Genomic DNA, 13,147 nt, shown 5'->3' with positions numbered 1-13,147 from the left:
TGGAAGAACATTCCAAGCTCATGGATAGGAAGAATCAGTATCGTGAAAATGGCCATACTGCCCAAGGTAATTTATAGATTCAATGCCATCCCCATCAAGCTACCAATGAGTTTCTTCACAGAATTGGAAAAAACAGCTTTAAAGTTCATATGGAACCAAAAAAAGAGCCCACTTAGGGTCAAGTCAACCCTAAGCCAAAAGAACAAAGCTGCAGGCATCACACTATCTGACTTCAAACTATACTATGAGGCTACAGTAACCAAAACAGCATGGTACTGGTGCCAAACAGAGATAAAGACCAATGGAACAGAACAGAACCCTCAGAAATAATACCACACATCTACAACCATCTGATCTTTGACAAACCTGACAAAAACAAGAAATGGGGAAAGAGTTCCCTATTTAATAAACGGTGCTGGGAAAACTGGCTTGCCATATGTAGAAAGCTGAAACTGGACCCCTTCCTTACACCTTATACAAAAATTAATTCAAGATGGATTAAAGACTTAAATGTTAGACCTAAAACCATAAAAACCCTAGAAGAAAACCTAGAGTTTTCTTCAGGACATAGGCATGGGCAAGGACTTCATGTCTAAAACACCAAAAGCAATGGCAACAAAAGCCAAAATTGACAAATGAGATCTAATTAAACTAAAGAGCTTCTGCACAGCAAAAGAAACTACCATCAGAGTGAACAGGCAACCTACAGAATGCGAGTAAATTTTTGCAATCTACTCATCTGACAAAGGGCTAATACCCAGATTCTACAAAGAACTCAAACAAATTTATATGAAAAAAAAAAAAAACCAACCCCATCAAAAAGTGGGCAAAGGATATGAACAGACACTTCTCAAAAGAAGACAGTTATGCAGCCAACAGACACATGAAAAAATGCTTATCATCACTGGCCATCAGAGAAATGCAAATCAAAACCACAATGAGATACCATCTCACACCAGTTAGAATGGCGATCACTAAAAAGTCAGGAAACAACAGGTGCTGGAGAGGATGTGAAGTAATAGGAACACTTTTACACTGTTGGTGGGACTGTAAACTAGTTCAACCATTGTGGGAGACAGTGTGGCGATTCCCAAGGATCTAGAACTAGAAATACCATTTGACCCAGCCATCCCATTACTGGGTATATACCCAAAGGATTATAAATTATGCTGCTATAAAGACACATGCACACGTATGTTTATTGCGGCACTATTCACAATAGCAAAGACTTGGGACCAACCCAAATGTCCATCAATGATAGAATGGATTAAGAAAACGTGGCACATATACACCATGGAATACTATGCAGTCATAAAAAATGATGATTCATGTCCTTTATAGGGACATGGATGAAGCTGGAAACCATCATTCTCAGCAAACTATTGCAAGGACAAAAAACCAAACACCGCATGTTCTCACTTATAGGTGGAAATTGAACAATGAGAACACTTGGACACAGGAAGGGGAACATCACACACCTGTCGTGGGGTGGGAGTAGGGGGGAGGGATAGCATTAGGAGATATATCTAATGTAAATGACGAGTTAATGGGTGCAGCACACCAACATGGCACATGTATACATATGTAACAAACCTGCACGTTGTGCACATGTACCCTAGAACTTAAAGTATAATGAAAAAATTATTTTATTGTAAAAATAAAAAGAAAATGCGGCACATACCACATTCATTACCACTAGATTAAGAGGATAATTTGATAGTTTAGTTTTGTTATTACTAAATTATTTCTAATTTTCTTATGATTCAAAAGAGAATCATAAGGTGTTTCCTTTCATGCATTCATGTCTCCTTGAAAGGACCTAATTTGCATTGATTATTAAATATATCGGATGTTAAGCCCCAATATGAATTATACTTCATGCAATAAGCCTGGAAGTAAGTGTGAATTAGGCCTATGGTAACTGAAGGTCTTTTCCTAGGAGAGTACCAGTTTATGTCTGTTTTCCTCACATAATTATTGAAAACTCTTTCACTCTTGAAAGTGTCCTATTTTGAAAAAGAATTATATATTCACTTCTTCTAAAGCTGTCTATTTATGAGGCTAAACAATTTAACATTAGATTTCCTCCATTCATAGACTAGGGATAATTCTATGATTTTTAAAAAATTGTTATTATACTTTAAGTTCTAGGGTACATGTGTGTAACGTGCAGGTTTGTTACATATGTATACTTGTGCCATGTTGGTGTGCTACACCCATCCACTCGTCAGCACCCATCAACTCGTCATTTACATCAGGTATAACTCCCAATGCAATCCCTCACCTCTCCCCCCTCCCCATGATAGGCCCCGGTGTGTGATGTTCCCCTTCCATGATCTTATGGATGGCCCTATATTTATGGAATTGTTCCTAAAGCAAACTGGCATTATTATTAGTGTTTTTCATGCTAATAAATTACCAGTAAATTAGAAATCACTGCTTGTGTATGTTACAAATTCACCTGGATAAATAAGGATAGACTATTTCCCTTGAAAAATAAAGGAAATGGAAATACCTTTTGCTTGAACTGTTTTTCTTTTTCTTTTTGTTTTAGTTTTGTATTTGTAGATTATATAAACCTAGAGATGAAATGAATCCTTTCTAAAACATGTCTTTTAAAAGATGCCTTACAGTTGCATCTGCTAAATTAACCCTAAAGAGAAAGATTGTGAGGAAAAGCTGTGTTGGACTTAAAATTGAATCAATTATCCCTACATTTAGTGGTCGTAGCAATAATAAAAGTAGGATTGTTTAGAACCAACAGAAAAACAGGTCAGCAAAACTTTGAACACTAACATTTCCAATATTTATTCCATCTAATAATACTTTTTAATTCTGAAGAAAATTACAATCTTAAAAAATCACATTTAAATTCTATTATTAAGGTCATAAAACAATGAAACCATTGTAATATAAAAATTATGTCAAAATGCAAAAATTATATTTAAGCTGCACTTAAAAATAAATATAACAAAGCAAAACAATAAAAGAGAGGTTGGAGAAAATGCAGGATTGAAATATGATGATGAATTGAGCACATTTATTTTTCCCCTCCTCCTCCAAATTCTATTTGATGAAATGGCGGAATCTATGTTTCTATCTATCTCTATATATCTATATCTATCTGTATCTGTATCTGTATCTGTGCCTATATCTAGATCCACATCTGTACCTCATTTACATATCTACCTAGCATATCTACATCTGTGTTTATTTCTATGTTTATATCTATTTATATTATATACATGTATCTAAATGAAACCACAATGCATTGGAAAACACATAAAACATACTTAAAAACTGAGGCATTCTTGCAAGATTGGAAGCAGGTGAATCAGATATTGGATGAAACCAAATACAGAGGAAACAAAAGCTAAAAATACCTTTAGCAGATAACATCAGTGAAAGTTGGCATAACCCTGAGGAACTCCTAACCCATATCAATAGGTATGAGCAATTGCAGTTGTCACTTCTGTACAAATGACAGTAAACACCAAATGCTACTTTGATTCAAGCACATACAACATGGAGCTGCATTACCTTCCTCTCAGTCTGTCAGAATTCACCAGCCCCTTTAGTTCCTTCACTTTCCATAGCTGAGAAACTGATTGTAAGTGTGTCCTTATTTGGGGTTCATCTCTTGGCTTAATCCTTTTGCTCTCATACCAACAAATAAGATAATGAATGTGAAGGTGCTTTATAAACCATCAAGCATAATGAAAACGTTACGATTATTATTCTCTACCAACACCTCTGCCAACCACCACCACCACCATCATCACCTATGCCTTTTATCCAACCAATCATGTCTACCCAGATTCTCTCTCTTTTTGCCTCATAATGGAAACTACTGAGCTCCTTTAACCCTTGATTGATTCTGACCTCTGGAATTTTGACCTCTGAATGCTACACACAGCTTGACCCTGACCTCGAATCAAAGACTGTCAGGTATGAAAGGAACTCCTACTACCCACATACTGCTTGATCCTCCTGTACATTCACCCCCACTGGATCCAGTCTAGTAACAAAGACCTCGGTATTTCCAGACGCAGGCTACTCAATCAGTGGACACGTATGTTAATGAGAAAATGCCTCTTTACTTGATGGCTCAAAAGACACTGCTTATAAGCTCCAGCGCTCCTTCATTTTCTTTCTTACCATGAGACTTATGAGATCGAGAAGGCCCAGCAGGGCCAGAATAGCTTCCACAGGAAAAGAAGAAAGGAGAATCTAGCGGTGTGGTAATCATCTAGTTATAGCCTTATTTTGGTGAAGTTAAAAAGAAATTTAAGTTTTCTACATGATCCAGTCCAATTTAATGGTAGGAGTCAAGCCTCAGTCAGAAACAGATTGTACTTAGAACTGGGAACTCTGGTATGACATCATATCAGAAACTCTAAGTAGTACAGCAGTTGGATATCAGATAGGTATAAAATCGTTTGATGAGAGGGAATGAAGTCCCGATACCCCAGATACCTGATTATCTAACTGTTCATCAATATTCTTCTTAAAATAACCCCCATAAAGCCAGTATTAATTTGTTTTATTGGGATTATTTTTTAAATCTCTAAGTGTGTTGCTGTCTTTATGACAAGGCTTTTGTTTCTCCCATGCTCACATATCTTACATAAAGTCTAAAAGCTTTACATGTAGGAAGTAATTATGACAGGTTTCCTTCTGTTTCTATATCACCAATGAATATTAATAAAGTAATTTCCATTACATAATGAAAGAGTCTCTTTTTGACAGTAATCATGCATTCATTGAGGTTGAATTCTCAATATTTTTGGGTTCATGGGTGGGTTTTGGGGGACTCCATAAACTTTCTGATATTATAAATTAAATTTTGTCTATAAATGTACTTTTCTTGAGAGAATTTCTATAACTTTATCCAATTTTGAAAGAATCTATGTCCCTAAATGTTAAGAGTCACCAGTTTAGAGAGTGAATGTGTGGTATGAATCTTTAAGATTGAAAAATCTTACATTTTTCTATTATTAATTCATCATGTGTTCATATGATAAGGAACACTTTTAAGGATTCAAATGCTTTGTGACCATTAAAAGTCATTCACATTCTTTTTTATTATAGGAGGGCATATACATTTAAGCACATTTTCAGTATGTCAAAGAGATACCCATTCTGATTTATTTAAGTCATCTTTTTTACAGTGATAGCATATGGCATTGCTAAAAGAGTCCTGAATGGAAGCAGAAGAATCTGTTCTGATGCCAGTTTTTGCAACAACTAATTCATGTGACCTTGAGCAAACTCACCTCAGCTCTTGGGGCTTTTGTTCCCTCATATGGAAAACAAGCAAATGAAAAGACCACTTGATAGAGCCCCTACATGGCATGATCCATATTTATGCAGAAATTTCAGCTCAGGACCTCTGAAAGAATGTGGAGACCTTTCCCGTGAATGAAGGACAATCTGTCAACTCTCATCAGGTGCTTATTTTACTTTAAAAATGGTCAAGTATAATGAAAATTACTTGACCTATTATTACTATTATTATCCTCTACTATTATTCCATCATTTTCCAATTTCTACAGCAAGCTGTGCCTATATTTTTCACTCAGTTTTTCAACAAGTTGAAATAAGATGACTTGTTACAATTGTCCTTAATTTCATTAGTCAGTTACCTGAAAATTCTGACGCCTCACTTGTCTAAAAATTTTCCAAAAGTAGCTGTGACTTTAGGATTGAGACAACGATGGACATGATAGTACCCTTGGAGCACTTCAGCTTCAACCATCTGTAAAGCGGCAAATATTACTGTGTATTGAATAATTGTTTGATCAGCTTCTGTCACCTTCACTTTCCTAACCACATTTAAGCTATTGGGTATAAAATACGGAATTTGTTATTGTTGCATGCTTTAAAGTAAGTGGTCTCACATAATATTTTAATAAGAGAGTCAGTATGGTAGAATACAAAATAGAAGGGCTTGGAAGATAGACCCAGGTTCCAATCTGGCTCCATCCTTTGCTGACTTAGTAGCCCTGCCTATTAATCGGTCTTTCCGTGCTTCAGTTTTTCCCTTTGGCAACAGGGTGGGCATACAATAAATACTAATCATTCATTAATCAACCTTAGAATGCTGTAGACTGAGACATCTGGAAAAAAGATCACTATACAAACACAATCTTCACTGGAAAAAGTGAAAAATAGGTGCAGTCCTCCAGTTGAGTTTTGTTGTGTTATCATTAACAGAACCATGTCTGGCACACAGGAATCCCTCAGAAGACATTTGCTGAGTTAATTAATCATTATATGGTGAGTATCTTATAACTCACGTTGACTCTGGGCTTTTTAATACCACCACCCTTTCCATTTGATGTATTTGGTATGTAAAGAACTACTAACTCTTCCTGTCTGACTATATACAGTCCAAAATTACTTACTACTCAGGGAGGAGTTGAGGAGTTGAGGAGTGCTCCACTCACCATCACTGCTCTCATTATCACCCAGTTAGTCCAAGAATTCCTTCTGTTCCCTAATCAAATCCTGCTGCTTACACCACTACTGACCCTGCATGTGGTGTTTGATATTTTCTACTCATATCAGCACTTTCAAATCATTGCCAACCTGAGAGTTATAAAGTAGGAATCTTGGATATTTTAATAAGCATTTCTTTTACTTTTTTTTAAACTTGTAAATTAACAGAGCATTTCTTAAGTTCAAATAAGATGTGGTATAGTTTACTGACTATTAGTATTTTTGGTGACTGGCTGTTCATACACTTTTCCATTATTTAAGAGTTTGATTGTTTATTCTTTTCTAATGAATTTATTGCATTTATTTATTTTAATCTGCTCCTTAGGGAACAGAGCAAGATGTGATTAAGACAAACCATGCATGACTCAAAAGAGTGACAGCTAAGCTTCCACTGTCCCACCTAGAAAACAGGGGATTGGCTCCTTGGCTTGTTAAGCTCTCCTGCTTTAGGCAGATATCTCACTGTACTTTGATTGTTTAATTGCCACAAACCCCAGCTCTCCTGGAGACCTGTGATTCTCTACATTTTACAGTCACCATGGCACATATCAATACACATTGAACATGCTGCAATTTTTTAAAAAATCTCAATGGTCACTACCCAATAATGAGAAACTGACTGAACAAAACATCTTTTTTTTTTTTTTTTTTTTTTTGAGATGGAGTCTTGCTCTGTCACCCAGACTGAAGTGCAGTGGTGTGATCTTGGCTCACTGCAAGCTCCGCCTCCCAGGTTCACACCATTCTCCTGCCTCAGCCTCCCGAGTAGCTGGGACTACAGGCACCCGCCACCACGCCTGGCTAAGTTTTTGTATTTTTAGTAGAGACAGGGTTTCACCGTGTTAGCCAGGATGGTCTCGATCTCCTGATCTCGTGATCTGCCCACCTCGGCCTCCCAAAGTGCTAGGATTGCAGGCATGAGCCACCACGCCCAGCCTGAAAAAATCTTATATAATGGAAAGCAATCATTTTGGATGATTATAAGTGGTACTAATGTTTCAGCCTTAAGTGAAGCCACATACCTTGCTGGTCACTAAATATCCTGAGAGCAAAAGCTGCAAATGTCACAGAGAAATTTCATGAATTATATTATAAGGTTTGTATTATTTTCCAAGGTAAAATATGAATAACCACTGGTCACTCATTTGTGTGTCATAAAACCTGAAATAAAGATCATTTATTGGCAGGCTTAAAATTTTTTGTTCTAATAAAAATCTATTTCAGTTTGTCTTTTTAAAAGGTTAAAATAAAATACTTTTATTTATTGATGTTTACTTGGTATTTTGTACCGTGTTTATGCGGCATATGATGACTTTATAAATAAAGGTAAATAAATTGAGAGGCTGAGTTCAAAATTCACATGTGGGCCTAATTTACCAGACAAAAACACTTTCTAACCAAGATCCACTTCATACTCTTTAATCCCTTACATGTGTATAATACCATACAATGTTCAAAGTGCTTTTGTGCAATTCATTTCAATTGATCCTTGCTTCATATTTTTCCTCCAATTGATGGATAATGAAATCAAGGCTTGGCGAGTTTAAAGGACTAATACATGGCAGACATAGGACCAATAATATAATAATAATGGCCCACTTTATTGTGTAGTTCCTATATTTCAGGCACTGTGATGAGGGCTTTATATCTAATACCTCGTTTAGTTTTCACACTAGCCCTAGAAGGCAGCTATAGTATTGTTATTGATCTTACACTCATTTTACAGAGGTTCAGGTGGTAAATGTCAGAGTGATTTTAACTCAGTTAGTCTGACTCCAGAGCCCTCACATATTTAGACAGTCTATTTCCGAGGGCATATTAATTAGGATGTTTCTCCCTTTCTTTTCTCTCACCTCACCATCTTTCTTCCCCCTTTTATCACTAATTCTGAAAAAGCAAACAAACAAACACAGGAGGATTACAATTGGGGATTCATGCTTACCTCTGTTAATAGTATTACTTGGGATGTGGGGTAGGGTGGGAAAATTCTTTCACCAACTTACTAGATCCAAGGCGGCTGCTAGGATGGAGGCATCAGGAATGGTCCCTGGCTCACAGCAGTTTAAGAGAAATTGGAAGCGTTTCATGCCTTGTCGGATTGCTCCAAGATTCACCACGTTTTTGCTTTTTCCACCATCTTGGTTGGGAGAGAGATGATCATCAAAACTGTGGCAACCTATAGGAGTGGTGCCATGGTGGAGGAACGAAAGAGAGAGAATGTAATGGATCACAGGTTTAAAAAGAGTTTCAAAGATACAACAGTGTGTTTACTACAGTGTTGGCCAGAAAACTTTCTCCTTCACTCCACTTCCTTGCTCTCCACCCTAATGTTTGATTTAAACACATCCTGACTTTTGGGAATCTGGTAACACGTGACATATGAAAATGTAAGATTTTACCGAAATATTTAAATATAGTGTTTGATCATTTTACTTGCAGGTCTTCTTTTGAATACTAGTAAGAGCTTTTGGTGTATTTAAAATTATTCTTCCTGTAATCAACAACTTCTGTTTTTATGGAAGTTGCAGTCACTGTGCAATTTCCAATCTGTTACAACAAATTGATACAGCATTGGTACAGCATTGCGTATAATGTGTACATTGTGTACAGCATGCTGTACAAATTGGTACATTTTGGTGTGGTGAAAGCATTGTAGTGAAAGGAAAAACCTTTTATCAGTTACAGCACAAAGAATCACTGGCTACTGGAGGTTCAGAATTAGGGTTACCACTCTAACAATTTGCATTCATAGTAGATAAAAGGGGGTGTTTACAGTTATGGGCCTGGGTTTATCATGACAGTGTGCACACACAAGGATGTCAGCCACCATATCCACTAATGTAAAAATGCGGGAACCTACTCTATCAGGGAACACATCATTTGGAAGCAGTTTAAGCCTGGGACACAGATTCACTTAGACCTTATTATCACCAGATTTAAAAATTATGGCAAGGCATAAAAATAATTACCAGCCTGGTCTACAACTTTCACAATGACTCAATTATATTGACCTATGTCAGTATGAAATAACATGATGTCTGGGATTTGTTTTACGATACATTTAAAAGAGCATGAAAGATAGATGAAGCAAATATGGCAATTTCTAAATTATTTTTCCAGTGGGTGATGAATATTTTGGATCCATTGAACCATTCTCTTTACTTTTTGCCTATGTTTGAACATTTTCATAAGCTCAAAAATGGCCTCAGAAGATAAAGTATCATTAGTGAAATTTCCTATATTTCATTCTTTATGGCTTTGTTTCTTTTTCAGATACAAGTATTCCATATTCAAAAATTCAAAATTCAATACCTTCAGTGTTTTTTTGCCAGTTAGTATAGCATTTTTTTAATCATATGCAAAAAGAACTACCATGAGAAGAATTTGATGGTGGAAAAAATTCAAAAGACAAAATCTCAAATGATACAAAGCTATAGATGAGGAACAAACAATTCCAGGAGAGCCTTGTTTTCAGGCAGCTCCCTTTCAAAATGCTACTCTATTTCCTCACCGGACACCACCAAAGCTACTAGAACAGGTATATTCCTGTTATTCTTTATAACTATATGTCACTTCATTAATCACTTATATATACCCCTTTAATAGTATATAAAGTATACTAATATGTATACCAAAGGATTCTCATCTGTTAAAAAGTATAAACAGTCCCTTAAACTTTGAATTGAAGAGACATCCCAAATAATAAGATTTTTCTTTTTTGTGAATCCAGTTGTTTTATTATTTGTTACTATAATTAAGATTTAAAATACATTAGGTAATAACTACCTAAAATTTGTAATGGAATTAATACATAAGACCAGATAGATGATCAATGAAGTTATTCTTATTTATCAAATTTAGTAAGAACAGTTGCCATTATTTTATTTAAGGAAGCATTAAAAATATGTATTTCACAGTTTTCTTCAACTTTTATTTGACAAGATTACTAATTTCGAAAGAATTTTATTCAATATTGCTAAAAGAAGTGTCATTTTAATTGCAAGAATTTCAAAAATAATGCAGTTAAGGAACGTAAGTAAAATAACGAAGACAGAAGTCATCAAAACACTCACGGACAGCAAGAACCTATATTCTTTGCTTCACAGAATAATATGTATTTGTTACAGGTGAGAAGATAAGCAGAATCCTATAAGCACAGGACATAAGAGTCATGTTATTAATAAAAGCTAATTATAATGGAAATTTTCCATTGTATTTATATAGCATTAATAGATAATAATATATTTTTGATATAATTTTGGTACTATTTTGAGCACTTAGTAGATCCCAAGTACTGTATGAAATGTTTTATAATTAATTTTCTTTATTTTTTGCAATAGCCCTATAAGATAAGTTTTTACAAATGATTTTAAAAGAGAATGTATTTTTGGGATGTATGGGTCTGTTGGTGAGGAGATAGTGGTGGACAGAGACAGAGAGATAAAGAAGGAACAGGTTAAGCAGCCCAATCTGTTTATACAATGGACAGTTATAAAGGCAAGATTTAAATCCAGATCTACTGACCACAAACCTGCACTCTTACCACTATGCCACAATGTAATCTCTAAAATACCAAATGTTTATATGGAAGAAGGTCAGACTTTTATACTCTGCTGAAGGTAGTGATCATGTTAGAAAAACTTAATGTAAGAAATAATTCCTCATTGTACATGTTATATTTCTTGGGTTTTCTCCTGTATCTTTAATGATAAACTGACGATAAAATTGTATCCTGCTGGCATTCCACATTGTACTACTAAAAGAAATGTCAAAAAGTAATTTGGCTGCAAAATGTATTTTTTATCAATTTTTTATAGCAATACACTAGGATGTGAGAATGCCTCTTGGCTTCCTTAGACATAATGATTACTTTTTTAGCCTCAGTATATTTTAGTTGCATTTGTTTAATATTTATTTTTTATGTTGAGGTGTATATTGAGGTGTAATTATAATTCTATTTACATAGAATGCATTTTTATAAGCGTTTAAATCCAAGAAGGGATGTATAAAAATATCCTACTTGTTTTTTAATATTATTTTTAATTGGCAGATCATTATCATATACATTTATGGGTACAAAGTTTCAGACATATAAAATCTAGTATTTCTTTAAGCAGTATTTCCCATTGTGTTGATGGCACAGCTGAGAACATAGAAGATATGCAGTAAACGTGTTGATTAGTTGAAAAAAAATTGTTTTAATTAATCAAACACCTTCCCTCAAATAGAGACAACATGATTTTTAGAATGAAATAATTTCAGTAAATATGAAAACACAAAAGAAAAAGATAGCTGATTTCTGAATGTAATTTCAATTCTATTTCACGTTCACCAGATACAGTTTTCATTTATTGAATAACTTTTAAATTTTAAAGAAATTCTATTGGCATTTCATCTCAAATCACTGAAGTTGAAGTAATGCGTTTAAACTGAGGGTAAGAAGGTTTGACGTTTGTTCTCTTTAACAACTTTAAAGAAAGAAACAAATTCTGTAATTAAGATAATTTAGATGAGAAAAGACAACACATCTATCATGGTTGGGTACAAATCATTTGTACACATAGATTGCAAAAGAAAGAAAGAAAAAGAAGGAAAGGGAAGAAAGAAAAGAAAGAAAGGAGAGAGCAAGAAAGAAAGCAAGAGAAAGAAAAGAGAAGGAAAGAAAGGAAGGAAGGAGAAAAGGAAGTAAGGAAAAAAGCAGGCTCAAAAATACAATGATGTTTGCACGATTAAGGGAAGTAGTTGTTGCAAAATATGATGTACTTAGATTAGCAGATAATGTTGTTTAAGCTGGAGATACTTATTTTCTGCAAGCAATTCCAAAGGAATAATCTCACAGCATATCTTTTATATTTTTTAACAAGCAAGAGAACATAGGCAAAGAATAGTGATATATAAGCTATATTCTCTTGCCAGCCCAAAGCACATAAAATATTCCAGATAACAATCTCAAATACTATGGCTTTGTTTTCTAGACATGCAAAAATAAACTGCCGATATTTCAGGTATTGTTGACACAAACTCATTGTAGAATCTGGCTCTATGAATATTCCATATCAGATCTTTTGAATCTGTGAATGGAATACAAAGAATATACAAAACAATGGCTAAAATCCATAGGAATCGTGGTAAGAAAAACACAAACTCCAGAATGAACTAATGTTTGTAAGAAATGCTAATGATAACATGTTTGGAACATGAATAAGAAGAGAATGTAAGAGAATTAAAAGGAGAGTGGAAACAAGTTAATTATGCTTTTATCTTTTCCACCAAGAAGAAAAATCTACAAATGGGGGAGTATAGTGCCGTAATCAGTTAGGTCAGCTATAAAGAAATGCCATAGACTGGGTGACTTAAAACAACAAACATTTATTTCTCACAGTTCTGAAGGCTGGAAGTCTGAGATCAGGGTGTCGTCATGGTCAGGTTCTTGGTGATGGCTCTCTTCCTGGTTATGTCCTCACGTGGCTTTTCCTTGGTGTATGCATGCAGAGAGACCTTATGTCTCCTCTTTTTTTTTTTTTTTAATAAGGGCATTAAAATCCCATCACAAGTGCCCCCCTTATGAGCTTATCTAAACCTAATCACCTCCCAAAGCCTCCACCTCTAAATACTATCACTTTGGGGATTAGAGCTTTGAGACAAA

At 35.0% G+C, this 13,147-nt stretch overlaps 1 protein-coding gene across 1 annotated transcript in view; it reads right to left on the bottom strand.

The window, feature by feature from the left end:
• Nucleotides 1–13,147, bottom strand: part of UNC80 (unc-80 homolog, NALCN channel complex subunit) — a 226,497-nt gene that overhangs the window by 138,824 nt on the left and 74,526 nt on the right. The window contains exon 22 of the mRNA XM_077957497.1: nt 8,505–8,677. Coding sequence (XP_077813623.1) covers nt 8,505–8,677 — 173 coding nt within the window. The remainder of the gene's footprint in view (nt 1–8,504; nt 8,678–13,147) is intronic.

This window comes from Macaca mulatta, chromosome 12, assembly GCF_049350105.2.
Source record: "Macaca mulatta isolate MMU2019108-1 chromosome 12, T2T-MMU8v2.0, whole genome shotgun sequence".
Lineage (NCBI taxonomy): Eukaryota > Metazoa > Chordata > Mammalia > Primates > Cercopithecidae > Macaca > Macaca mulatta.
Note: the sequence above shows the minus strand (reverse complement) of the source record. Positions and strands in the feature narration are given on the sequence as shown.